Below are 27,548 nucleotides of genomic sequence, written 5' to 3'. Positions count from 1 at the left end.
CCGTATTAATTTTCTGTGAATAATTTAGAGATATGTAAAATCTTGCTATATATATATACTGCTTGGTACCTATTAGAAGTGCGTTCGATCTAATGTGGAAAATTCTTAATTTTAATAAAATAGTTTCAAATTGCTAAGGCTGGGGTAAACTAAGAAGTTTCTGGAATATACAGGGTAGTAAGTCGCTTCGCAGATATGTGTACATCGGGACAATATGTTACATATGTAATCCCTTACACAGTTTCATATTATCTTGTAAAATAATCATTCTTCTTTTAATATCAGTTGGTTTTTGTATTTTTATTTCATTTATCTCATAGGTTATAATTCCTTTAGGAAATTTTTGCAAAAATTTTCGCTGGAAATTTTCAGAAAACCTTATTCCTGAACAAAATTTGTTTTGTACTACGAACTGTCGCATTTAAATAAGAAAAATTCTATTTATTTAATTTTGTTATTAAGCTTCTTCATATCCAACTTCAAATTATCTGTAGCTTGTTTATAATTAATTAAGTTTGAAATGTTTGTTTGTTAGTTATTACAAAAGGGTCATAGCTAAGTTTTTGAGTTGTGCTCAGGTTATTATAACTTCAGTTATTATGCTCTGAGCGTCATGTTGTTTCTTAATAAAATTCTTTAGTCTCAATAATCAATTTTCTCTGTTCATAAAGATGGTGGTTGTTTATTTTAAGAATTTTGTTCTTAATTCCAAATATTGCGGACATTCTTTTATTATGCATTAGTTGGTATCCAATCTTCTTGGATAGGACGTATTGCATATTCCATTTTTATTTGTTTTATATTTTATCCTGTTTCCTAGATTCACTGCACAATCACGTTTGTCTCTCTGCTAATCTAACTTGTACTATTATTCTTTTAGTTATTAACAATAATTTCATATCTAAGCAACTCGCTTCAATTATGTTTTCTGAGTCGTTAGTATATTTATATACTTCACCGTTGATAATCCTGTAGATTATTCTATTCTCTCCGCTTATTACGACCCAAGGCTTATTGTAGGCCGTGTTCCTAACCGTCGCAAACAGATCGTCTTACATGACCGTCGAGATATACACAAAGTAGCGATAAACGCATAGTTGTCGTCAAGCAGCGAGTTCCAGAAACATCTATTCGCCTTCGGTGCGTTTTTTTATCCGCATAAAGAAGCTGGTATACGTGATCATAGGCGCGAACGGTGGCGTGATCCGAGCGTAGTGGGGGTCGTCTTCCAGAGAAGACAACGAAAAGGATCGAAGAGTAATCGGTCCCTTCTGAAGAGTCAAGCGTTATAAATTGCTTAGTCTAACGAATTCATTGAGAGATATCGCAAAGTCGGGTTGAATTCCTATAACATATCAACTGTATTTATCGCTAAATAATTTGTGACGTTTTTATTATTACATTCATTATTTTTAAATATACAAGCTATATTAACCTGTTAATACAGTGTTAAATTCATTGAACCATCCCTATTATCGTAACAGAAATCAGGGGATCGATCAGTTCGTGGCGTCGGTTATCTAATTGCAACGGGAATTTGCTACTCCCGTTGACGTGCTTTCTCGCGATCGCGTCTCTCCGCGAATGCTCGAATAAACACGGATTGCTTTTTAACTAAACATATTCATACCCTGTTTTCTCAAAATCGAAAGCTTAAAACATCCGTTCTTACTGATGTTATTTCAATTATATTTATATCGCGTTATTTCAATTATCTAATATATTTTTTACTTTTTTCATGTAAAATCATCATTTTACCAATTGTACCATAATTATTAGGAAGCTCTGTTAGAATTTAATCTTGGAATTAAGATTAATAATCTGTGGAAGACACAATGTTTGTGTTGAAACAATATAATGTGATATTTATTAAACAATTATTACAGGAATTATAAGTGTGTGTGTTCTGGAATGTAGACAGTTGACTGACTGGCACAGACACAGACACAGACTGACTGGCTTAGTGACCCATGGCCCTTGAAAAGGTTTTGAACCCCACTCTCTATGCAGTAATGAGTGTGACCTGTGTGGGTGTCTGTGTGGCGTCACATGTGCCACAGAACCTTCTAGTAGCTTCTCGACGTGCCCATCGGGAATTTTCCATCCATATTCCTACGCTTCTTCCGCCGAATTCTCGAAAGAGCATGCACGTGCTAGCCGCCGTGGTACATCTCACGAACGCACGCTAATGAGGATATCGCTGAACAACGAAGGAAAGAATCCGTTCGATCAATCACCTCATCTGTATGCGATTAATATCGTTGTATTCCAACAAACTCTGAACAATAACTTAAACACGAAACTGTAATTTGTGTCTTTATAATTTGCAACGTTGTTAAAATTTTGTATCTCCCTTTGCAAATGCAAATAATTTAAATGAAAAAATACATGGTTTTTAAATCGTTTCTCTTATATTCGTAATAATAATTTCGTTCTACAGTGAATGCATTTATTATTCAACGACGTGATTTTCGGTTGTTTATTGGAAAGTTATAATGCTGCTGATCTATAGAATTAGTACTGACTGTTATAGTAATATGCACAGCGAGTCATTTGTAATAAATTGTAATTACTTGTAATGTATATCGATTGTAATTACTCGTAAACCACTCAATTCATAAATGCATACATATGTGGCGGCACTCGACAGCACAAATACGACAACTCGACTAATACCAGACAACGGCAGCGCAGTGGTTAGCGCCTCAAGTTACGAACGTTCGGGATCTGGGTTCTTAAATCCCGGCGACCGTAGTCCGATTTTTCTTCCACGATTCTTAAATGAAAAGAAAATACAGCAGTACCCTAGCAGCGACATCTACAGCCAGCAGCTACAATTATCATTTGTGTCTTTGTTCTCTCCTAAAGGCCGTCCAAGGGACTTGAGAATGCAAAGAAGAAGTGCTGCAAGAACATAACAAATATATTTACAAACCAAAACCAATTCATTACAACGCCCATCCTTCAATTACATCCTCCGTCGCGAAAATCCTCCGCTTCCTTTCTGTCAATCCATTTTGCCCATATGTGGTTCCATAGATGCTGAATCGTATATAGACAAACAACAACTTGAGTAAGCAAGGGGGATGGATGTAGAGCCGACAAATAAAGGAAAAGGAGAGAGAAGTGTTTCGTCCTTGAGTTTATCATATTGTGATGGCCGGGGGATTCAACGCTATGTCCTCGATTCGCTCTAAGTACTCAGGTTCTAGACACCCTTGGAGGGCGGTAGATTTTTCTTCATCGCCCGCGATGCTCGCCGCCGCGAGCTATCTCTCTAGTAAGGAGAACCATAGCACTATCTTCTAGGGCATCGTCAAAGGCACGCGGACTCTTCACTGGTCGTAACTGTTTTATTCTTGTTTGACATATCGTTAGCGCGCCCGGAATCACGATAATTGAAATCTCATTAGCTCGATCACGTCGGGGTCACTTACACCTCACATATTTCAAATAAAATCTGCATAATTCTGAAGGAAACACAACTACATTTGGGTTATCTTGTTTTCACAGAAACCTGAGAATTGCTCAGAACATTTTAATAAAATATTCAACTACTTTAAAACGCAAAAAATAGTTTATTGTATGGAATATATAGAGTGGTTCACGCAATTGTTTCGGCATAATTGGAAAATTCGAAATGTGTAGCTTTAAAAATATTGCAGAGGAAAAATCGGATTCGTCGAGGACAACCTTCGTTCAGAAAGTAAGGGAAATTGGCATTGCTGCTAATTGGTCAATTTGTATATCGGTGGTTAGAAAAGGATGCTAGCCGCTCTCGAGAGAAAGTCTCTAGTGGGAGACGTCGTTCGTTAAAAAATAGGCGTTCCGACCGTTCGCGGAGAGACGCGATCGCGAGATAGCACGTCAACGAGAGTTGTAAGTTCTCGTTACGATTAAATAATCGACGCCACGAACTGATCGATCCTCTTATTTCGATTATGATAATAAGGGTAGTTCAATGAAATTCCACAGAATTAACACAAATAAATTAATGTTTATTTCAACAACTTATTAACTAGAAAGATATAAAAGGAACAAAAAAAATGTAACTGCGTTTTGGTTGATAAGTAATGCGCGACATACCACATGTGTTGACGGTTCGACTTCTCGAAAAGTTCTGAACGCCTTTCGATTTTTTTCGTTTTTTCTGGAAGGCGACCCCCACTACGTTCGGATCACGCCACATTCTTTTACTGCGAGGTAAAATACGGGCCACGAGTAGACGTTTCTGGAAGTCGCCCTGCTTAATGAACCACGCGCTTGCCACTACAATGTTTGTTTGCCGGGCAGACGCGACGATCCGTCTGCGACATTATAGTGGCGCGATCGATAGTTAAGAATATGACCTATGGTAAGCCGCATGGCGTAACATTCTCCCCCCGTTGAGAGGGTACCGATCAAACTAGGGAGGTGTGGTTGAAGTTCCCATCTTATTTCGTCTCGGTGGCAGGTTGTTCGGGTTTCTCGAGATCGGGTTGAATTGGCAGTGGGACAAGCCTTTTGACGCCCCGATCCAAAATGCTCTTTGCCGTCTGAACTGTAGCTGTCCGGATGACACCATCGGCGCCTGGATGAACCTTGATAACTCGGCCCAGAGGCTAATGCATGGAGGGAACGTTGTCCTCTCTGAGGATGACGATTGTGCCCTTTTGGATGCTGTGTCCACCCTTGCTCCATTTATTGCGGTTGGTTAGCTCGTTCAAATACTCCTTATGCCAGCGGTTCCAAAAATGTTGTTTAAGCTGTTGGATATGCTGCCATTTGGAGAGTCGGTTCGATGGAATGTCTCTGAAATCTCGATCACGTAAGCACATTAATGAATCGCCAATGAGGAAATGTCCGGGAGTGAGGGCTAGGAGATCATTTGGATCGGTGGAGATAGGAGTTAGCGGGCGGGAATTGAGGACTGCTTCTATTTCTATGATAAGAGTATTACGGTGTTAAGCTCATATGTTTCTGTTTCTCCACTCGCGCTGCGCCATAATATCCTTTGATATTTCCGATCCTCTGGTCGTACGAGGAATTGCCGATACATTTTCTCGATGTCGCCAGTGAGTACGTACTGATGAGCGCGGAATCTAATTAATATACAAAATAAATTGTGAATTGATTCGAGAATATAGGATTTCCCCATTTTCATGATTATCGTGATTTTTGTATAAATATATTTTTTAAGATACTAATAATTAGGTACTTATAAATTAGTATTATCAATTATTTTGCATTTATAATTCCGCCTCTAGTATAAGTGTTAATTGAAAACTAACTTTATGTTTCAAAAAGTACTAGCAAAGTCGTTGAGTAACAAGCCACTGATGCTAACACAAATAGCATTGTCGTAATTAAATATTTCTAAATATTCATTTTTCATTTTGAACCTGTAGAAACAATTTATTATATATACTATTAGCTAAGTAATTGCATATTTAATTAAGTCGAAATATAAAACTTAGTTATTTTAATAATTTAAAAAATAAAAAACTGACAAACATTTCAATTTAATTTATGGTTGGAACAAAAGACAGTTATTTTTCATTAATTGAAATATTGCAATGCAGAGTACTTTCCAAAATACGCCGAGAGTATTCCTGATGATGAAACGAGCGTTGCTTCATCGAACGCAGCTAAAGAAAAAAACATCTATGTAGTTGGTGGTACGATGCCTGAAATAGAGGGCGATAAATTGTACAATACCTGTACTATTTGGGGTCCCGATGGAACTTTGATAGCAAAACACCGAAAGGTAAGTAATATATTCCTTTATGGCTTTGAATTTGAAAATATTGGGGTGAAGAAAGTGACTCTATCTAGGAATAATTTAGGAATATACATATGTACATACGTATACTATAACCAATTCTATAATTTACGGTTTATAAAATACGTTATGATACGGGAAACGCCCATTTTTGTTGTAATGTGTTTGTTGTTGTATAAATTTTTCACATACTTAAAATATTATTATACTTATTTTTTCTCCTTTTTAAACATTATTAAATGATAAGATTCTTTAATAAAAGAAAGTGATAAAAACGCTGTCAGTTATTAAATAAAAAATAATTAAAGTTTAGGAGTTGGTAACTTTGATATTAAATTACAAAAGTTGCAGCAATAGAATTAGCGACCACATTTTTATGTTATTAGGTACATCTATTCGACATCGACATTCCTAATAAGATTACTTTTCGAGAGAGTGATTCACTCAGTCCTGGTAACTCCCTAACGACGTTCGATGTGAAGGGCTGCAAAATAGGTATTGGCATTTGCTATGATATTAGATTCGAGGAAATGGCACGCATTTATCGGAACAAAGGTACAGTAACTTAATCGATCAATACTTAACTAGCAAAAAATTAAATATCTTTTTTAAATATATTCTATATAAAATTAATATAATCTGTAACTCTGTATAAAAAGAAGCTTAATTTAAAAAACCAGTATATTTGCTGAAAATGAAACAAATAAAAGAATTAAAAGCACAATAAGAGGACTGTCCTCGCATATTCAGAAATGATGGAATGTGAACCGTGCAACTACGAAGTTAATTGGTATTCGGTGGCTTCATATTTCCTGCTTCTCTGGGTTAGGTTGCCAAATGCTGATATATCCAGCGGCATTCAATATGACCACTGGACCACTGCACTGGTCATTACTTCAGCGTTCCAGAGCGAATGATAATCAATTATACGTTGCTTGCATATCACCGGCTCGTGTTCCTTCAGCAAGTTACGTCGCATGGGGACATACACAGTTGACCAATCCCTGGGGAAAGATTCTTTACGACTTGGAAACTCAAGAGAATATGGCAGTCACCGATATCAAAAAAAAAAAAACTGGCGAACCGTGTGTTGCCACAACGAGACACGCGATGCCATTTGTCGCTTTAAATTGTGCCGCAACTCGTTTTTGAGATCTTTGCCAGGGGCGCGTTAAAATATGCTGAAAATATATTTCTGACTTTTCTGGGGTTTAACTGAAATATGACAAATAACGTTGTAAAACATATGTACTTATGACTTACAGAGTAATTGAGTGTACAAAATATATAGTATAAAATAGCCAGCGATTTAGGGCTTTAAAAGATCAAAAGAAAAGAAAAGAAAAGAAGAAAGATAATATGTTGTGGCAATCTAAGTCGATCTAAGAAAATAGATAAAGGGAGGGAGGGGCAAAGCTAGTTAATCCGGAAAGAATCCAAGCGTCAATTTCAAGCATTTACAGAGAATCAAGCGGGCTGGTTAAAGTCGTGAGTTGAGCAATTATCCCGCGTTAGGTTCAATCAGGTTAGTCCCTCGCGAAATTGATCCAACCATCGCGAAAACGAGTGTATTCTGATTTCCGTCGCAGATACTTCTGGCTAGTGCAGTACCTACACGGTGGTTGTTGAAATAGTCGCTTCTCATCTATTTTCCGCAGCGCGGACATCATCCTTTGATCCCTTACGACTAACGAAGTTTTCGAAGATGTACGGCAGTTTGAGATTCTACTTGAAAATGATCATGATTGCGGTCTGTGTGCCGTCTGCTCTTCTTTTTGTCCTTCCGTTAAAGACTGGTAAGTTGATACTGATTAATTATGCAATCGAAACCCTATATAATGGCTACAAAAATGCCGCTAATATAATATTCCTTCTTTCTTGTATCTGTCTGCCTCTCAGGTCGTTTTACTAATTACAATAAGTAATTTCGACTTCTTTGCGCTCTCTTTTAACGCATTCGAGACCGAAAGAAATTCATATCAGTAGGCAAGGGTATAATATACATATTTTATATATAACTTATGTAGTAATGTATATATCATGTTAATTTCATATTTTTTTCAATATAGAATTATTATATATGTCGGGTTTACATTAGAATTAGGGTTAGGGGCGTGAAACGAATCTTCGTTTGGGTTACACGTTGTCGTTATGCAATAGAGAAGACATTGACTAGTGCAAATACGATTATTATGGAACCGGACAAGTAACCGCGGTAGTTAGGTACTCGAGAAACTAATGACAATGATCCTAGGTTCAATAACGAATCCGCGGTCGACGGGATGATAGATGAACGTACTCGCAAAATCTAAGTCGGACGCGTAATATTCACTGATCGTAAAGAGTTACTCCTTTCATCAATGAGATCGCGAGCGAGAATGTCTTTCCCGTCCCGATGATGCCAAGGAGGAAAACTATAATGGGGTGTGTCTAAGGACACGAGATCATCGGATTCGTCGAGAAAAGCCTTCGTTCAGAAAGTAAGGGAAATTGGCGTTGCTGCTAATTGGTCAATCTCCATATCGGTGGTTAGAAAAAGATGCTAACCGCCCTCGAGGGAAAGTTGCTAATGGGAGACGCCGCTCGTTGAAAAATATGTCTCCCCTATCTTCCCGTAGTTGGGACAAAGACTGTTTGTCTGTTTGAAGGACTTTAGTTAACTAAACCTTAAGATTTATAACGGGCCCTCGGGCTAGCCGAACATGTACTGCGGAGACGCATCGACATCTGGCAATCATCTTACTCGAAGAATAGGGTCTGCGTGTGGCGAGCCACGGGACAGAAACCGTTGGAATGTTTACTGGCGCGTGTCGCCACGAATATTTCTTTTAAGGAGAGCTATAGAATTACTCCATACCTTTGTTAGACAAAGCGTTCATCCCGTGACCGCGGCTATGTTCGGCGACTGACTGTCGCCTCGAGCCCAAGCTCATTATCACAACTCTCGAACAATTACAATCGGATTGAGTAACTACAATTGTTCAATTACAGCTATAGTAGACTCTAGGTTACAATGTTGCGGGATTATCCAAAATTCCAAAGGCTCCGGTGTTCTTTCATCTCCGACATATGTGTTATTTAAATGTGTGGACTAAACGCCTTAATTCCGTTGGAGATTCCTTGGTTATCCTTGGATAATCAATTATTGCCATGCAGTGATTGAAAGCTGTGTATCGTGGACATTCGAAACTCTCCTTGAGAACGGCTATAGCCTGACTGTAGTTTACATTACTAAGGGGTAACGCGTTTAAACACTCGGCTGCTTCTCTTTGCAGGGCGGACTGCAGGTAATGGAATTTCTGTATGTCCGTGAGACTAGGATTTTTATCGATTGTGGAATAAAGGTATCATAAAACGTGTTCCATTTTTCTAGGCTTCCGTCAAAAGTAGGGAGCCGAAGATCTGGTAATTTAATGGCTATTGGATTTAAACTTGCGGATGATGCACAGGTTGGAAGGTTTATGGATGTCGACGGCGAAGCTGCTTGCGCGTTCCTCAGAAGATTTTGTAGCTTTGTGTCTACCGCGACGTACTGATCCCTTATTTCGAAGCCGCGCGCTTGTTCCTCCTCGTCTAATACTTCTAACTCGAGTTGGATCGCTTCGAATTGATTCGCAACTTCGGTCAGTTGTTTCTCGTAGTTCGTTAATAAGGAGTTTTGCTGACTCCCGGATTGCTCGTACTCGTCCAGTCGGTTCGATAAGTATGTGAATCGGCCGCTACAATAGCCTCGTCTCCGACGCAGGGAGATGAGTTGGTCTTCGCTCGTCATCGTTGCCGAGGATAGGAGATGGTCGAAATAAGGAACGAGCTTACCTTATTGTCGTGCGGCGTGAGGTCGCGTGTATGTTTGGTGAGGAACGCCTTGTTCCTTCCCGACGGCCACTCGTTCGGTTGTATTCTTAAGTTGTGAAATTCGTTGCGTTGATGACTGTCCAGCTGCGGCGGAAGGCTGCGTGGTTGCGTTCCCTTGCCAATGGGATGTGCTTCTTCGAAGGTGACGCGCCTGATGTCACTGGTTTCGCTGTAGTGGTTGCTCCCGCTCCCGCTGCTGGTTTTGATAAAGTCACGTGGCACTGTGTGGTCACTGGTAAGTGCACTCTTCACTGGCACGTAATCCGGCTCGAAGGACCAAATGTTACGACCGCTCGCGGAGAGACGTGATCGCGAGATAGCACGTCAACGAGAGTTGTAAATTCTCGCTACGATCATGTTAATCGACGCCGCGAAATAGTCGTTCCCCTGTTTCGTTTTGGATAACAGAGGTGGTTTAATGAATGTAACACTGTATTAACAGGTTAACATAGAACAATATATTTTACAATAATCTGATGAAGATGTTACAGAAATTTGATTCGACTTTGATCTCTAGATAAATTTGTTTGCTATTGGTCTGATATGTTCGGTGTGTCACGTTTGACTCGTCAGAAGGAACTGCCCGCCCTTCGATTATTTTCGTCTTTTCTGGAAGGCGACCCCCACTACGTTCGGATCACGCCACATTCTTTTACGTGAAGTAAAATAACGGCCACGAGTCGACGTTTCTGGAGGTCGCCCTGCTTAATGAACCATGCGCTTGCCACTACAATGTTTGTTTGCCGGGCAGCCGCGACGATCCGTCTGCGACGTTGTAGGACCGCGAGCGACGGTTAGAAAATACAGCCCGTGGTAAGCCTCGTGGCGTAACAGTAGTCTATATAAAAAAAAATCTTACTATTAAAATTATTATACGATTTCCTGCGTGCACGACGCTCGAGAAATAAACGAAAGTGTAATTTTCATTTTCAAGGTTCGCGTCACGAAACATACGCATTTACGGATACATCTCACCACACAGTATCGTATTGTGATTGCAGACACGTGTTTGATCGGTAAAAACGGGACACGCGGTCGGTGAACGCTTGCACGTCAAGTACAGGACGTGAATTTTTGCGTTTCGTCCTCCAGGCCGCGTGAGAAGAAACACTAGACAGGCCTCTGATATATCGCACGGGATACGGGACACTGCGTTTGTTCCAGACGCACACAGATAGGCCACGCATGGACGAATGAGAACTTATATTCCGGCACAAGGATAATCTTGATTGAGGATAGCGTCACCAGATTATAGAAATTAATGGTAATCATCGTTCGACCGCGAATCCCGCGAATTCCCAGCTACCAGGAAAATGCTTGTTTTTCTTTTCTTTATCAATACCTAAGTAAGTTTGAAAAGTTACATGTACAACAGCAACAATGTAAATATGGATGCTGTTGACATTTAGGAGGGAAAATGTCGATGACTATGAGAGTCCTCTTTCCATCATATGTATAGTTCGGATTAAAGGATATTTGTATCTCAATGTTTATTTGCACTTTTAGAAGTTTCTCTTTGTGTATTTTGTTTGACTTCCGGATTTTCAAAGATAACAGTATCTTAAGGATACAAACTTTAAACGTATATATTTTTCACACCTTGTTCGACCTTCGGGTTGAGTAAAGTACGGATTATGTACAAAGGTATTTAAAGCGTTATAAATCACAGATTTACCCAACGTGGCATAAAACGAAAACTCTACTCACCAATGTCCTTGATACGAAGTCTTGACGAGTTTCACAGTGAAGAGGATCTGTATAGCGCACACGAGGAGACAGCAGAGGTTTAGGGAGAGGGCGAGTGCGCACAGCGCTAACGTCACCTCGTAGACAATCGTATACTCTTCCGGGCTGATCAGGCTACTCGGCGTCACTGTTAACGGTGAGATCTTCAGCAAGAAGATCAACGAGAGTAGCGCCAGTAACAACGACACTAGACACAATAAACCCAAACTGGTCAACGTCTCTTTCGCGCCAACCTCGTGGTCCTTGTGATTCCTTGACAGGGACGACGACCAGGAAGCGTTCAAGGGGTACGCCGTGGAACTGGGACCGGTTAACTGTCCCCCGGTAGTCGTACCCTGAAGAGCAGGTGCAGGCGAAGGTGTCGCCTGACTGGGTAATCTGGACAGTCTCGAGATATCAAAGCCTCCATTCGCTTTAGGTCTGTTGTCCTGGTGCAGCGGCGCCGGGGATATCACCGCCAATGTAGTCGACAGATTATTATTATTGTTATTGTTATTCCCACCGGCAACAGGACTGACGCTGTTCACAGAATGCTTCGACGTGGACAACGTGGACAGATTAAGAGCGTGCGAGTGATTCAATCGTTGAGAAAGATTGTTCACGCTCAACTGAGAATGATTCAAAGGGTGTCTGTGAGTGGAAGATGGCGTGGTGGCAGCCTGATGCACGTTGGCTCTTTGATGGACCACCGAGTCGTAAACGTCGACTCCCCGTCCTTGGCTCCCCCCTGTCGTTCCACGAACGTTGCTGTTTTGGTTGTAATGATGGTGTTGCTGTTGATCCTGTTGGTGACCAGAATGATGATGGTGGTGGTGGCCGCCGTGCAACGAGCCCGAGCTCGCCTGGTAGTCATTGTGCTGGTGCCTGGAGCCCGCTGACGACGGTTGCCCCGTCAGGATATGCTTCAGCATTACTCGACGCTGGAATGCCTGAGGAAGACTGCGCTTCTTCCTGCTCCTCTACATGGCGCTACGCGGGACTCGCTTCTGAGCACGTCTTTCTCGTTGGAGGTTTCTTCTTTCTTTTCTTTCTCAGTAGAATTTTTACACAATTCTTTCTCCCTTTTATCATTAAATTACCTTTAATTCTTAACGACCTTTAATCTTTGTCTCTTCTTTCCTATATATATATTTTTGTTTACTTTTCTCCGTAGCGAATTTTGTCTTTCTGACGCGGGATTAGGTTCCTGGACTTAGGGAGTTGCTACACGCCAGCTCCACCATGGCGACGGCATTCACTAGGCAGCCTACATAGCCACCTTTCAGCTCACGCTTCGGGACACTTTTTTCGCTGAGATTCTCCGCGATGAGGCATGAAAGCAGAGACCACCGTCTGCGGAGGCATGATTATTCTATTGTTCCTTTTAACGAGTAATCGTTTTACTCGAGTCCTCTTACTAAACCGTAAGTACAAAAGACTATTATACTTAGATAGGTACTTGGTCTCAAGAACCAACTTATTTTGGTCTTTCGATTAAGTTCTTAATTAAATGCTCAATTAGATATTCATAAATATATCTTCATAATATTTCCCTCATCTATTTCTTTGACATTCTAGCAACCTCGTTAAGACGTCCGCCACTTCAACTTCTATCTACAAGTGGCAAAAACTGAAGCTGACCTTCTTCATGGAGAAACATGCCGGAAATGGCATCCGCACGTGTGAATAATTATACTCAGTGTCCAGGTAGTTCTTTCGATCATCCGATAGAAGTCATTTCTGTTTTTCAGAGTTCGTTCACGCCTCCAGAATGTAAAAATATCCAAGGAAGTACCATTAGGAAGCAATGAAATTCAGAGCTTCTGTGGTTATTCCTTTTTCTGATTGTTTCTTTTCTTTGCCCAAAATGGATGATTTCTATATCAAATTGTTTATCCGTATTTTTTTTTTAATATTCCTTGAGATTTTCAATCAACTCGATTTCGAATTTTTTAGCACCCGATCTTCTGGTTGACGTCGTTAAGAAAGAGGAACGAGTGCACAGGAAGCATGGTCGGTGTGAGCATGATTAGATCCGGTCTGCCCGATGACCTTGCCAGTGATAATAGCGGTTCGTTAAGGTGGTTGCAGTCTTGGTTTGCTTCTGTTTCGATTTCCAGCGAACTCGTCAGCCGGCATGGCTTCCGAGATGCTCCCCCTGAAACAAGTCGAAGGGAAATAATTAATGGACTCTCTGTTCGATTGTACGTGGATGACAAGCTGACCGTAAAAAGAAATATACAAATACGATTAGAAAATATAATCCGAACCCCTTTCGGTTTGATCTGAAGGTTTCTTTTTCTAGATGGAACCAAAGATTCTTATCTGGTTTATGGTGAGCTAAGGAACTCTTTGAAAACAGCATTTATAACTTTCGAAGAAGAGACAGGTACTGAGTATTTCTTGCGCGAACAATTGAATAATTAATTCGTTCTCTAAATATCCTTATTTGTTGTTCCTAAAATACATAATGATTGGAAGCTTCTTACGGGAAGCGCAATCAGCCGCTGATATCATTGAAGTCGAAACGCCATTAAAACCATATTACGATTCGCATGCGACATGCTCCATTCGTGAAAACACAAAAGCAATAAACAAGTACAAATCAACGAAATAAATCCTCCGAGAACGAGACGTTACAGGAATTATACCATTGCGAGGATACAAAAGACTTGCTCATGAGCTACTTCCTTCAAGTAGTCGAGCGGTGTATTTTCCGGTCGTTAACTTCCATATAATGGGATATTAAAGAGTACGGACACAACGCTGCTATTTTTCAACTGTTCATTATCAAATTACGCAGCGGGAATCGTTGCAACGACAAAACTGTAACGACTCGTACCTGCGTATCTCCCATTTAGCTGCGGTAAAAGCTGACTTATCTGCGTTTTTTTTTCACTTCCTTACGGAAACCAGGAAAAGTGATTCACAATACAGTTTCTAACTGTACTTCTCGCGATTCTTTCTTAGAAACAAGCAATTGCTTCTTTTCAATTTCCTAAACCTATAATAAAACAGTCCATTCCTTGAATAGAAATTAACTTTAAAACTTTAGGCGCATACATTGTACGTATCGTGTGTATGTATTTTGATTTGAAAAGAAACGCGGCAAACGCCTTTGAAAAGACGTTAGGTTTTCAACACCTTAACTAACTTAATTCCAGCGAGTCGTAAATCTGCTGCATCTCCAACATCTGAATATCCATCTTTTACAATGACTTGTTCTCCAATTTATTAAAATTACATCTCTCCCGTTGCACCGACCTTCTTTAAAGGTTCCCGCGGCAGGTTGAACCCGCATCACGTATCTTCCCTCTTCCTTCCACCTCCTGTTCCCTTTCTCTTTCTATCGGACGGGAAGAGCGGGAACGCTTAAAACGCGCGAATCACGCGAGCGCCTCACGATTTGCGAAACATCACGTGAAAATCACCGATCCGATCTCCGTGCGCGCGGTGCACCGTGGGGGTAACGATTAAATCGACAGGATATACTTTATTGGCTATTCCGTTATTACAGGCTGTAGCTGACGGGGAAATAGTCATTATGGATCGATGAACTCCATTGTAACAACGCACCTTCGAATTGCATCGGAAACGCTTCTGTATTGCGTCCACCGTATAACCTATCATCGTCTGTTTAGGGTAAATCAATGGATCGGAAGTTACGTTTCTATGTTTCTCGCCTGTCAGTATAACACTGTGCAAGAGATACAGCAAGATCCTAAAATCATTCGAGTACAAGTAGCGTAAAATGGTCGTTTAAATTTCAATAAATTAACTATTCATACGTTAATTGTACGCGGTCAGGATTAAGGGGTACGGCGATGGAGAAGATTTTGTTAGCTAGATGTTGAGTAAATAATCGAAGATGATAATTTTATAAATGTTTCGTATTTATGATGATGGAAAAGATTTAATTTGAGTTACGTTACGTTTGAATAAGATGGACTTTTCCAAGAGTGGAGGATTTGTAGAGATAGTGGACGTAATAGTAGTATGATTTAATACTTGATGTGTCTTTTTTTTCTTTGACATATAGGTCATTGTGGGGAGTAATATTGATCTAGATATAACTATCTTTTCTGAGAAGTACGTATATGCTTATGGGAACTATGTTTGGTTAATCAATAGAGCCATTCTTTTGAGAAATTGAATCTAGAAGAATTCGACGATATTTTGCCTTGTTTCAATGGTACATCATTTTAAAGAAACGCCTGCGATTATAGTATATAATTGCACATAGGTATATGCAAAATTGCATTTTCAAATAATTAAATCAAAAATATAGATTTGTTAAAGATCTTTCCTTTTTAATCAAATTCGTCCAACAACCCCATTCTCGTCAAACATAAAATGAACGGTGCCTTTCTCAAAGAAACAAGAAGAAAATTGCTGTCGTTCTAAAGTTCTTCTCCATTGCTAAACTACCGTTCGTGTTTCTAGTTACACTCCAATTATTCGATTGTAAGAAGCAAGCAATCCCTCCATCCAAGCGCTAGATATAGTTTCTCGAGTAGTTCTCTTCAATACCGTTATATCGATGAACTCTTTTTGAATAAAGTTCACATTTATAAAGCAAACACAATAAAATACGACAGGACAATTGTAATCGATAAATAACATTTTATTAGGATATTATAAGAAGCTAAGATATCGAGTTCTAATTGTGAATATCAAGCGCTCGTCGTTAGAGGAGATTACCAATATTTTCTTCCTTAACAGTATTAATTACGAAGTTTCGATACCGTTTATGACATTAAGATCTCTTGATAAAGTTGTATCGTTAAAATCTTACTGTTCCTAGGGAAAATATATAGTTAATATATATAGTCAAATATATATAGTTAAAACCGGAATATATATAGTTAAAACTTCCAGAGGAGCATCTCGCAGACAAATTATTGATTGTTAGTGTCGATTGACTGTAATCGATATTTGGTGCGTGAAGTTGTATGTTTCGTGAACCTGCGTTGATGCAGGGATTCTGTTGCAAATCATAAACTAAAGAGCCACTGGTCAAGGTGAAGGAGGTTCAATAAATCCAGTGTTAGTGTAATTTGACACTTTATGTGCACCGGGTGTATGCAAACAGAGTTTGATGTTCTGAACACCACGGTTGTAAGATTTTATTGAGACCCCAGTATTGTATCCGCACAGTGTGACCCTCTGTTGATGATTGCCCTCTCCACCAGCCGTTTAGTCTCATCTGTCTATCGTGCCTTACCGGCCAGGGGGTTTCCCTAACATTTGAGATATCAGATTTGCAGCTGGGAGAGGACAGATAATTCGGAATATCCCAAAGAAGGGCAAGGTACTGGCCGAGCCCCAAATCACTTACATAGAATTACTTACATAGAATTACTTACATAGAACAATCACTTACATAGAATTTTTTTTTTCTTTTCTTTTCTTTTCTTTTTTATTTTCTTGTTGAAATTATAATTAATTCTCACATCGAGAATTTTCAGTTACTTTACTTAGTATTATGCAGTGTTAGCTGATTATTAATAATAAGTTAAGACTTATTATAGATAAATATAATTTACTCACATAGAATAAATTCATTTAATTAATTATGAGATTAATTCACTTACATAATTATGACATACAAGTAAATTTTATAACCACAAATTTTTAAATGTTATACTTTGAATCTGTTCTTACATTTAATTTTAATTTTAATTTAAAAAAAAACCTTACAGCCAGTACCTCTAAAATATTCGATAAAAATTCTGATGAAACATTAATTGAAACATCTAAACGCAACAGAGAATGGATATAATTATACAATTTTCCAATATTTCAACATTCATTCATGTACACCGATTTTTATTATCACATTTGTTTCATATCTGAAGAATATGTATTTGTTGGCATCAAAATATTCTCTGTTTCAATCCTTGGTCATTTTAGATCGAGACTTCAAAATCTTCTTGATTAAAATTCTTAAATTTTTTTAAATGTGAATCATTAATTAGAGGACAAAAAGTTGTTTCAATTATTTGAACATTCTGCTATTCATACAATAACATATTTCATTTTAAATTAAAACGAGAATAAATACTGTTGTGTATAAATTTAATAGAACGACACACGTGATTTGTAGTCAACACTGTGACAGTTTGAGCAATTACCTTTTAATCGAGTGGAAACGAGAGCATTTTCAAATTTCTATTAACCAACGATATTATCAATCAATTTTAACAATGATTGAAGGTTGCAAAATTAAATATAAAATGATTTATTAATAGCATACGTAGTGTTAAATTTGCAAACAAGCAGCGTATCTTTTAAGAATAATAAAGACATCAGAAAATAAAGATAATATTCTAATTACATTGCAAATTAATGAATAATTTAAGAAATGTATTTTTGTTATATTAATGTATCACAGATTCTAGGTAAAGTATTAATTTAATTTACTTATTACTTAGGAGATTGTATTTGAAATATAATTATAATTTGTAAGGTGTAATCGGCACACCTTTAAGCTAGTAGATATTTGGTAGCAGTTCTCAAGTCTTTGTGCAATATAGCACAATTGAGTTTAACCGAGTTTAATCCCTTTGACCAGCCAGCTTCCAATTTCATTTATGGCATAATCTCCTGACAATTTCATGCCCTTCAGAAGAAACACAATGTCCTATTATCGTTTTGTGATCGTTGAATATGATCACCCTAGCGTTTTAATCTCCTTTCTATGTATGATGCGGGTATACCGTTTTCTGTTGTTTTTAGATTCAAGTGACGAAAACTTATGAAATGATATTTTAAGTTTAAACTGATCAATTAATTTAATTAATTGATTTATTGTAGCAACAATGGTAAATTGTTTAAATAGAGAAAGAAATTTACAACGAAAAATGTATGAATGTAATATTTGAAATCTAAAATGATAAATTATTGTGCGAAAATAATAAAACTCGCAATGTCAGCACATGGTCTCATTAGAACGTGTTTAACGAGCGTAGCGTAGGCGTGAAAATGAAAACGTTGAGGCTCTCGTGGTGTAAAAAGGCTAAATTCCTCATAAAAATACAAGAAATGAGAGGGAACGTTCGCCCTTGAACACATAAAACCAAAAAAAAAAAAAAAAAAAAAAATAGAAAAGGAAAAAAACCACAAATTTTAGTGAAGCTATTTTACTGAAACTTATTATATCATTTTAACAGCTATACATAAAACGTTGAATTATTTCCTTACGCGCAGAGCAATTTTATTTCAAATTTCTAGCTTCAGAATGATAATTACGTATTTGTAATTATCAACAAGCTTTAAAAATATGGAATATTCAGCCAGATGAAATATAGGTAAAGTATTTAGAAGAAAAAAGATTGAAATGTTTTATGTAAAACGATTAAATTAAGTGGTTGAGTTTGAAAATTTGACTCGGTTTAATAATTCAATGGAAAAAATATTCGCCCTATGAAAAAAAATTCATGTTCCTGTCGATATATCGGCGAGGTGCTCCTCTACTTTCGACTGCTCTGCAATTCAAATGCAATACTCGAATATACATGGCGAAAGAAATGGAAATTGAGTAATTTAAGGGAACCAATTACTCTCGCGTTGACGTAACTTCAAAATGTTTCACGTGTTGGTGTTTGCGAAATGAAGTTCGTCGTTATCCGATTAACACGCTTGCAGATGCGTTCTTTTTGTTGCAAAGTAAATGAACAAATTGTGAACAAATAATGTTTACAATTACATCAAAATCAATGTCCTAAACTTTACCAAGAATTATTAAAAATCCCTGCGTATTGCTTACGTAATGTTGATATTGAGTAGTACCATACATAACCTCAACATTATGATACTAACAAACATCGCTAAACAAGTAGTGCGAACGATGTCGAGTAAGTATTCACTATGTAAAAAGTATTTATAGATAAAAAGTATGGGAAATATATAACCGAATGTATTTAACTTTTCCAACATTTTAGCATTTCGCTTGGCGTTGGTACAACTTGAAGTAAATGAAGTAAAACGCAAAAATGTAGAGGGGGCAGTTTCCTACATTTCTAGCGCAAAAGAGCACAATGCTGATATTATAGCTCTTCCTGAATGCTTTAATTCACCATATGGAATACGTAATAATTTGTTTTTTTTTCAATAATTTACCATGTGTGTAACAACTATATAGAAAAAGTAAAAGTAGATAAATTACCTTACCGTTTATACTTCCATAAAGATTGTGAATTGAGTCGAGAATATAGGATTTCCCCATTTTCATGATTATCGTGATTTTTGTATAAATATATTTTTTAAGATACTAATAATTAGGTACTTATAAATTAGTATTATCAATTATTTTGCATTTATAATTCCGCTTCTAGTATAAGTGTTAATTGAAAACTAACTTTATGTTTCAAAAAGTACTAGCAAAGTCGTTGAGTAACAAGCCACTGATGCTAACACAAATAGCATTGTCGTAATTAAATATTTCTAAATATTCATTTTTCATTTTGAACCTGTAGAAACAATTTATTATATATACTATTAGCTAAGTAATTGCATATTTAATTAAGTCGAAATATAAAACTTAGTTATTTTAATAATTTAAAAAATAAAAAACTGACAAAAATTTCAATTTAATTTATGGTTGGAACAAAAGACAGTTATTTTTCATTAATTGAAATATTGCAATGCAGAGTACTTTCCAAAATACGCCGAGAGTATTCCTGATGGTGAAACCAGCGTTGCTTTATCGAATGCAGCTAAAGAAAACAACATTTATGCAGTTGGTGGTACGATGCCTGAAATGGAGGGCGATAAATTGTACAATACCTGGACTATTTGGGGTCCCGATGGAACTTTGATAGCAAAACACCGAAAGGTAAGTAATATATTCCTTTATGGCTTTGAATTTGAAAATATTGGGGTGAAGAAAGTGACTCTATCTAGGAATATACATTTAGGAATATACACAATTTAGGAATATACATATGTACATACGTATACTATAACCAATTCTATAATTTACGGTTTATAAAATACGTTATGATACGGGAAACGCTCATTTTTGTTGTAATGTGTAATATAAATTTTTCACATACGAAAATACTTATTTTTTCTCCTTTTTAAACATTATTAAATGATAAGATTTTTTAATAAAAGAAAGTGATAAAAACGCTGTCAGTTATTAAATAAGAAATAATTAAAGTTTAGGAGTTGGTAACTTTGATATTAAATTACAAAAGTTGCAGCAATAGAATTAGCGACTACATTTTTATGTTATTAGGTACATCTATTCGACATCGACATTCCTAATAAGATTACTTTTCGAGAGAGTGATTCACTCAGTCCTGGTAACTCCCTAACGACGTTCGATGTGAAGGGCTGCAAAATAGGTATTGGCATTTGCTATGATATTAGATTCGAGGAAATGGCACGCATTTATCGGAAAAAAGGTACAGTAATTTAATCGATCAATACTTAACTAGCAAAAAATTAAATATCTTTCTTAAATATATTCTATATAAAATTAATATAATCTGTAACTCTGTATAAAAAGAAGCTTAAGTTAAAAGACCAGTATATTTGCTGAAAATGAAACAAATAAAAGAATTAAAAGCACAATAAGAGGACTGTCCTCGCATATTCAGAAATGATGGAATGTGAACCGTGCAACTACGAAGTTAATTGGTATTCGGTGGCTTCATATTTCCTGCTTCTCTGGGTTAGGTTGCCAAATGCTGATATATCCAGCGGCATTCAATATGACCACTGGACCACTGCACTGGTCATTACTTCAGCGTTCCAGAGCGAATGATAATCAATTATACGTTGCTTGCATATCACCGGCTCGTGTTCCTTCAGCAAGTTACGTCGCATGGGGGCATACACAGTTGACCAATCCCTGGGGAAAGATTCTTTACGATTTGGAAACTCAAGAGAATATGGCAGTCACCGATATCGGTAATTTACAGCTTAAAATTAAAAGCGAGAGACCCATGATGTAATTAATTTTTAGTCTCGTTAATTTATCGATTTAGCCATCTTCCTCTGTATTTGTTGAATTTATTAGTAAGCATTACTTATTACTTCGTATGTTTCTTTTTTCTAACAGATCTAAAAGTTGTTGAGGAAGTAAGGGCTCAGATACCTACATTTTCTCAGAGACGTACAGATTTGTACGACACTGTCTGTAAGAAGGAGTAACTCTACACTAAAACAGAAAATGTTTTTTTATAATATTTCTACTACAATATCCTTTTTTTGTGAATTATTACTAATTTCTTATCATTTGTACTAAATGAATGACTCAATTAAGAAAACCAAAACGTTATAAATAATAATCTGTATATCTTGTGTATCAACATGTAATTGGATATTATAATAATATAGGAATGCTATAATAATATAGGATAATAATATAGGAGAATAATAATATAGAATAATAATATATAATAATAATATGCTTTTAAACACCTTTAATATCGATCACATAAATTGTTATAATTCACAATGATTACGCATACATAAAAGACCCCTTGATAGTAAAATTTACGATCAAAAGGCAATTACATATCGTTTAACAACATTTAATTTATAACACCTTTTAAACATTTAGACAGATTAACACATAACACTTCTTATATATAAACATCAATTCGAAGTTATCAGCTTGGAGAAATTGGTCGATTAATACCTGTAGATTGTCTGTCTCGATGAAAGACTTAAAGAGGTCGTTTTACTAATTACAATAAGTAATTTCGACTTCTTTGCGCTCTCTTTTAACGCATTCGAGACCGAAAGAAATTCATATCAGTCAGTAGGCAAGGGTATAATATACATATTTTATATATAACTTATGTAGTAATGTATATATCATGTTAATTTCATATTTTCTTCAATATAGAATTATTATACATATATATAATAATATAATATATATATATAATAAATAATATAATATATATATATATAATAAATAATATAATATATATATATATATAACTGTACATAATACATTATAGAATAACATAGTATATAATTTTATATTTTAAAAATATGAGGCATACTATTTAAGATTGTCATCGATTTAAAATCAAAGTATGAAAAGGATACCCTGGAGAGAGTAAAACACAGAATCATTCCAACTAAACATTCAGATCGTACCGACACCTAGGTATCGTCTTACAATTAAATCTCGGTCTCGAATTGATTAAAATGAAATACATACTTGCAGCTTCAACATCTTCAATATCGAGGAGATTCAAACTTTACAAATAAAAGCGGCCTGTTCCCCTTTCCACGACAGACTCTCATACCATATCCGCTCTTATCCAGGCTTTTACTTGAAACCAGCAATGCGTTCATTTACAATTTAAATTTACCCGGACCATCCACTGAATCGTCAGCCCTTTATAAATATATAATGAACCCAGAACATGTGCCTGTGCCCCTGGTATCGATGTTTGGCTTGTGATGTTCGTACCGGAACCTTCGCACAATTTCAATTTGTCACGCGTGAACATCGATTCTTCCAAGGGTCACAGCTTTATGCGGCTAAATCCTTTAGAACGATTAAAATGATACTTATGATATGGTATTTTTTACAAAGATTTAACATATCCATAAAATAGGAAGTTTCGTGCTCTCCTATTTTATATTAATTATAAATTAATAAGTTTTATATGTGTTATTTATAGATCTGAGGCGGATGAAAAGAGAGTGAGAGTGCGTTTCGTCCCGGGACTACCGGTGGACTCGTCAGTAAGGCTGTGCCCGGTAGTCTCTGCCTTAGACGTAGAGGGAGTCTCGCTAGGTGCGGTATTTATATCAATCGCTCGTGTATTCGACCGCTAGCGTGTTAGACAGACAGACACGTTGTCGTCGTAGCCCTCTAGTGTTGGCGGTTGGTACCCGCGGATCGCCCGGGAGGTGTTGCGCCGCGTTGATGCCTCGACCTGTCGGCGTCCTGTTGATACCGATCCGCCACAGATCTAATAAATTTTGTATTGGTTTACAGCAGGTGCTCCGGGTATAAACAGACGACAAACGAACAAATAGAAATTCAAACTATTGTCGTTGTTTAACTCGCATGGGACTATAAGCTCGAATTGGACTTAAACGTTACGATCGTCGAGAATAATTACTATATGTACCCTGTACGACGGGCAGAGAATCTTAAGTTATTAACGGCAATTCCTTTGTGCATAATTCAGGTTTATTAACAACCTGTAATGGATAATCATCGATGAACTCTTTTTAAATAAAGTTCACATTTATAAAGCAAACACTATAAAATACGACAGGACAATTGTAATCGATAAATAACATTTTATTAGGATATTATAAGAAGCTAAGATATCGAGGTACATTAAAATTGAGTCCGCTGCAACCCTCATGACATTTAAAATCCTACGCGTATATTGAGTAAAGTTGTTATATTAAATATAATCATATTAAATACAAGCTCGTCCGCTGGATTCCCAAATTATTTGGTTAAATACTTTGAATACGAGAATACCGAGTGTTAACAGTAGTAAATCCTCTATATGGTATGTTTACTTTGCTATCTTGAATAGGTAAATAACATGTAATATCGTGATGTAATATGTTTACAAAACGTGGACAATAGAGATGTTAATCAGACAGATAAGACGATTGAGGCTTAACTTGAACTATTCATACCAAACGTACAGAACACAGCGCAATCCACACTCTCTCGGCAACGCTACTCGCAACCTGCGTCTCCGCTCGACTCGCACTCGGCTCCTCCGCTCGCACTCTGTTTCTCGACTCGCACACTGTTTCTCGACTCGCACTCTGCTTTTCGACTAACTGTTGTCGCATTCCATTGCCCTTTTCCTAGGCCCACCGCACACGTGTTCTGCAGACGCTCGTGGCCAGGGTCACGTAGGTCTTTTCCACGAAACTATGCACTTGAAAAGACCGATGACACATTGATGGGCCCGACGGCGCCTCGGCTCTCGCGACATTGTTCATAGCTCGTCCGATATTGCCCAGGCCTTTCGTCCACGATACTACATTCGGCCATCCTGCAATAACATCTGCCCTCAGATGTTGCCTTCTATCTCGCTGTCATCAGATGCGTCACTTTCGGCGTTTAGGACCCAAGGTTTCATAAAATCGAGGTGTGTGCGGGTCCTTCCTTCGGTACTGCTTCGCACGCTTTCTTCTTTTCTTGTAATTTCGCAGGTTCCCTTCTAGCTTACCGATGTTTCGTTCGGTTAGGCTACAGTCAAGGCAGTTGGATACCACGTGTTCGACCTTTTCGCGTAACCCCTTGAACCAGAAGTCCTTCTTGACCATAGCTTCTGTTTTGGTAACCTCGAAATGCCCACGCTCGTGCGCTTGCCCGACTACTTGAGCCCGCATCGCCTTCGATACTACTATTAGCACATCGTCCTCACACTCCTTATACAAAATATTGTTTCTTACTACCTGCCCATCGGCCTGACTGCACGTTGCGGCGTCCAAAATCCTACGGACTTCGATGTCCTTGTTCTGTGTCCTTCTCAACCGTGCAATCAGCCCGTCTTCACTCTCCGTTACATACATAGTGCTCGGCAGGGGGTTCCTACTCGGAGCATCTACATGCTGCATACTTTTCCCCGGCCGATGACGGCCGATGACCTGATACGTAATCTCGCCTAGTAATAAGGCCCATCTAGCCACACGCACACACAAATCTTTCTTTCTAACTACACCTATCGGACTCGCATTCTCCAAGTCTGACGATTTGATGACACCCTCGTTTATCCACGCTTCCATCAGATCATCTACTTCCTTTCTTTCCGACGGCGCCAGTCTTCGCGGTCTTCGCGCTACCGGCTTGTCGCTTTCCAAAACTACTTTCGCGGTTATCCCGACGTCTCTCTTCTTCTCCGGCCTATACCCTTTAATAAGATCCCGAATGGCTTCACGGTAATGAGATTCTCGTACATGTGACAAGTCGATCTCGTCGGATTGTTCTATCGCGTTTACCCTCAGTACATCCGGCGCGTCCTCGTGACCGTCGGTCTGATCGTCGAGTCGTAAAAATGTCACCTCGCCCCGTTTGACTCGCAACTCTACCTGGTCTAAAAAGTCGGTACCTAAGAGTAGACTGTGTCTTGTCATTACCTTATTCGAGACAACATGCAGAGTGACAGTAAAGTCGCACCCGTCGACCGTCATTACCCTTGTGAACTCGCCCCAGGTACTATTGCCAGCGGAACCAAAACCATCAAACTTAAGTTTGCAGTTTCCCAGAGGTGGTGATCCTAACCTCACATACTCATCCGCTCGTATGAACGTAAGGTTACTACCTGTATCCACTAATGCCACAAACCTACAATCATCTATCGCCACTTCCTTCACATACTTCCCCTTTTCGGATCTTGACACTACGCAAGTCTCTTTCGGTTGTGCCGTACACCTCGCTGCAATATGTCCAAATCCGCTGCACTTGAAACACCTAACACCTTCTCCCCTCTCCGGACACGTAACACTTAGATGATCCTCACTACCGCAAATGAAGCATCTTCTTTTCTTCATTGCATCTACAGATTGACTGGGCTTCCCGTTCTTCTGGGTTTTAGCCGACTTCACAATCGACTTTGCTCTGCGACTCTTCTGCTCTTCGTACATTACTAACCTCTTCCTCAACTCTTTGATTGACGTAGCGCCATACAATACAGCCTTATTGTTCTCGTCGTCTATTATTCCATCCACTATGTATTCCACCTTTGCTTCCTCCTCCATGTCCACATGGCTGGCTATTTCGAGCATACGATACATGTAAGCCAAACATGCTTCATCACTCTCCTTTTTTGTTTCTTCAAGTTTCTGATGAACTTGCCTACTGTTGACTTTCCTCGAAAATTCTTTCACTAGCCCCCTCTTCAACTCATGCCAAGTCCGGGCATGACACTCGAAGCTCGCAAATATTTTCGCTGATCCCTTCAGCAGCTTCCTCGCGTAGACTGCCTTCTGCCCATCCGACCACATGCACGTATCAGCGACTTCCTCGAACGACTCGAACCATCGTTCGACATTTTCACCTCTGTTGCCACTAAACGACTCTAATGCATCTTCGACGTCTCTAAAACTCAGTGTCGAACCAACACATGCCCTTCGACAACATTCGTCACGGCCCTGATACAACCTTCGCGTACCTCTCTTGTATCCTCTGGCGTTTTTTCTGTCATCTTCATCCTCACTTTCGTCGTCGCTTTCTTCTTCCGACGATATGTCATTACCATCCATGGCCGCTCGTAGCCGTGCGCGTAATTCTACTTTTCTTCCCGTCGTTTTTAAACCCAAACTAGCGAGGCGCTCCTTCAACTCCTTCGTATTCATTTTCTCAACATCCTCACCTTCGTTGCAATCACGCTCAGCTCTCTGTACACTTTCTAAATCTCGTTGACCGGTTAGCTCTTCACCGCCTGTCGATCCCTTACGATACGATTGTCCAGCCCTACACGCCCGATTCAGCCTTGCAATCAGCACTGACCTCGCACCCGATATAGGGAGGTTCATTCGCGCGAGCTTATTCCTCAGCTCCTCCAGCGTCGAACCCTCTTCACCCGACAACCGTTCGTCCCCGACGTTGGCCATTTTTCACACAACACAAACTTAAACAGTCAACGATATCGTCTTTTACCGCACCGCGTACCGGTAAATTCACAACTAGCTCGAATAGCTCTGTTAAACCGTTTCGTTTTCTGTCTTGTCCAATCCCGGCTGAGCCCCCAAAATATGTAATATCGTGATGTAATATGTTTACAAAACGTGGACAATAGAGATGTTAATCAGACAGATAAGACGATTGAGGCTTAACTTGAACTATTCATACCAAACGTACAGAACACAGCGCAATCCACACTCTCTCGGCAACGCTACTCGCAACCTGCGTCTCCGCTCGACTCGCACTCGGCTCCTCCGCTCGCACTCTGTTTCTCGACTCGCACACTGTTTCTCGACTCGCACTCTGCTTTTCGACTAACTGTTGTCGCATTCCATTGCCCTTTTCCTAGGCCCACCGCACACGTGTTCTGCAGACGCTCGTGGCCAGGGTCACGTAGGTCTTTTCCACGAAACTATGCACTTGAAAAGACCGATGACACATTGATGGGCCCGACGGCGCCTCGGCTCTCGCGACATTGTTCATAGCTCGTCCGATATTGCCCAGGCCTTTCGTCCACGATACTACAAACATTTCACTTTAACGCATTTAACCAATATTAATCGGACA

General features: G+C 38.6%; 4 protein-coding genes across 9 annotated transcripts in view; 2 read left to right on the top strand and 2 right to left on the bottom strand.

The window, feature by feature from the left end:
* LOC143304926 (uncharacterized) overlaps positions 1–27,548 on the bottom strand; it is a 132,518-nt gene that overhangs the window by 92,014 nt on the left and 12,956 nt on the right. Inside the window, exon 1 of one of the 2 annotated variants that reach the window (XR_013061595.1) lies at positions 25,436–27,509. Coding sequence is in view for 1 of the 2 variants with exons in the window: in XM_076627468.1 (XP_076483583.1) it covers positions 25,436–26,911 (1,476 nt within the window). In the remaining variant the exon portion in view is untranslated. Of the gene's footprint in view, positions 1–25,435; positions 27,510–27,548 lie in introns of those variants that run through there. The other variant, XM_076627468.1, reaches the window with a different exon arrangement.
* LOC143304919 (omega-amidase NIT2-like) lies at positions 5,289–13,720 on the top strand. 5 transcript variants are annotated; one of them, XR_013061587.1, is made up of 6 exons: positions 5,724–5,746; positions 6,148–6,256; positions 12,516–12,765; positions 12,920–13,048; positions 13,298–13,545; positions 13,647–13,720. XR_013061587.1 is itself a non-coding variant. In XM_076627458.1 (3 exons), the coding sequence occupies exons 1-3, from the start codon at positions 5,663–5,665 to the stop codon at positions 6,911–6,913; spliced, it is 576 nt and encodes a 191-aa protein (XP_076483573.1). In that variant the 5' UTR covers positions 5,291–5,662; the 3' UTR covers positions 6,914–6,928. The 5 variants fall into 5 exon arrangements, 1 of the variants encoding a protein (XP_076483573.1); XR_013061588.1 differs by having other exon boundaries at positions 13,633–13,717; XR_013061585.1 differs by lacking the exons at positions 12,516–12,765; positions 12,920–13,048; positions 13,298–13,545; positions 13,647–13,720 and adding exons at positions 7,351–7,557; positions 10,618–10,762 and having other exon boundaries at positions 5,289–5,746; positions 6,148–6,316.
* On the bottom strand, positions 11,305–12,520 carry LOC143304918 (uncharacterized). Its single transcript, XM_076627457.1, has one exon. It carries the CDS (start codon positions 12,271–12,273, stop codon positions 11,320–11,322), a length of 954 nt encoding a protein of 317 aa, XP_076483572.1. The 5' UTR covers positions 12,274–12,520; the 3' UTR covers positions 11,305–11,319.
* LOC117162979 (omega-amidase NIT2-like) lies at positions 19,113–21,757 on the top strand. The gene is made up of 6 exons (XM_076627461.1): positions 19,113–19,197; positions 19,264–19,431; positions 19,993–20,177; positions 20,583–20,751; positions 21,026–21,259; positions 21,411–21,757. Exons 1-6 carry the CDS (start codon positions 19,113–19,115, stop codon positions 21,500–21,502), a joined length of 933 nt encoding a protein of 310 aa, XP_076483576.1. The 3' UTR covers positions 21,503–21,757.

Source organism: Bombus vancouverensis, unplaced genomic scaffold, assembly GCF_051014615.1.
Source record: "Bombus vancouverensis nearcticus unplaced genomic scaffold, iyBomVanc1_principal scaffold0064, whole genome shotgun sequence".
NCBI classification, from domain to species: domain Eukaryota; kingdom Metazoa; phylum Arthropoda; class Insecta; order Hymenoptera; family Apidae; genus Bombus; species Bombus vancouverensis.
This window is presented reverse-complemented; position numbering and strand designations above follow the sequence as displayed.

Bases quoted from the DNA above. Each gene is read 5' to 3' on its own strand.
- LOC143304919 (XM_076627458.1), top strand. From the start codon at position 5,663: ATGCCTGAAATAGAGGGCGATAAATTGTACAATACCTGTACTATTTGG. The intron at 5,747-6,147 runs GTAAGTAATATA...TTATGTTATTAG, and splicing joins TGATAGCAAAACACCGAAAG to GTACATCTATTCGACATCGA. The intron at 6,317-6,590 runs GTACAGTAACTT...TCTCTGGGTTAG, and splicing joins ACGCATTTATCGGAACAAAG to GTTGCCAAATGCTGATATAT.
- LOC117162979 (XM_076627461.1), top strand. From the start codon at position 19,113: ATGTTGATATTGAGTAGTACCATACATAACCTCAACATTATGATACTA. The intron at 19,432-19,992 runs GTAATAATTTGT...ATTGCAATGCAG, and splicing joins TAATTCACCATATGGAATAC to AGTACTTTCCAAAATACGCC. The intron at 21,260-21,410 runs GTAATTTACAGC...TTTTTCTAACAG, and splicing joins TATGGCAGTCACCGATATCG to ATCTAAAAGTTGTTGAGGAA.
- LOC143304918 (XM_076627457.1), bottom strand. From the start codon at position 12,273: ATGCTGAAGCATATCCTGACGGGGCAACCGTCGTCAGCGGGCTCCAGG.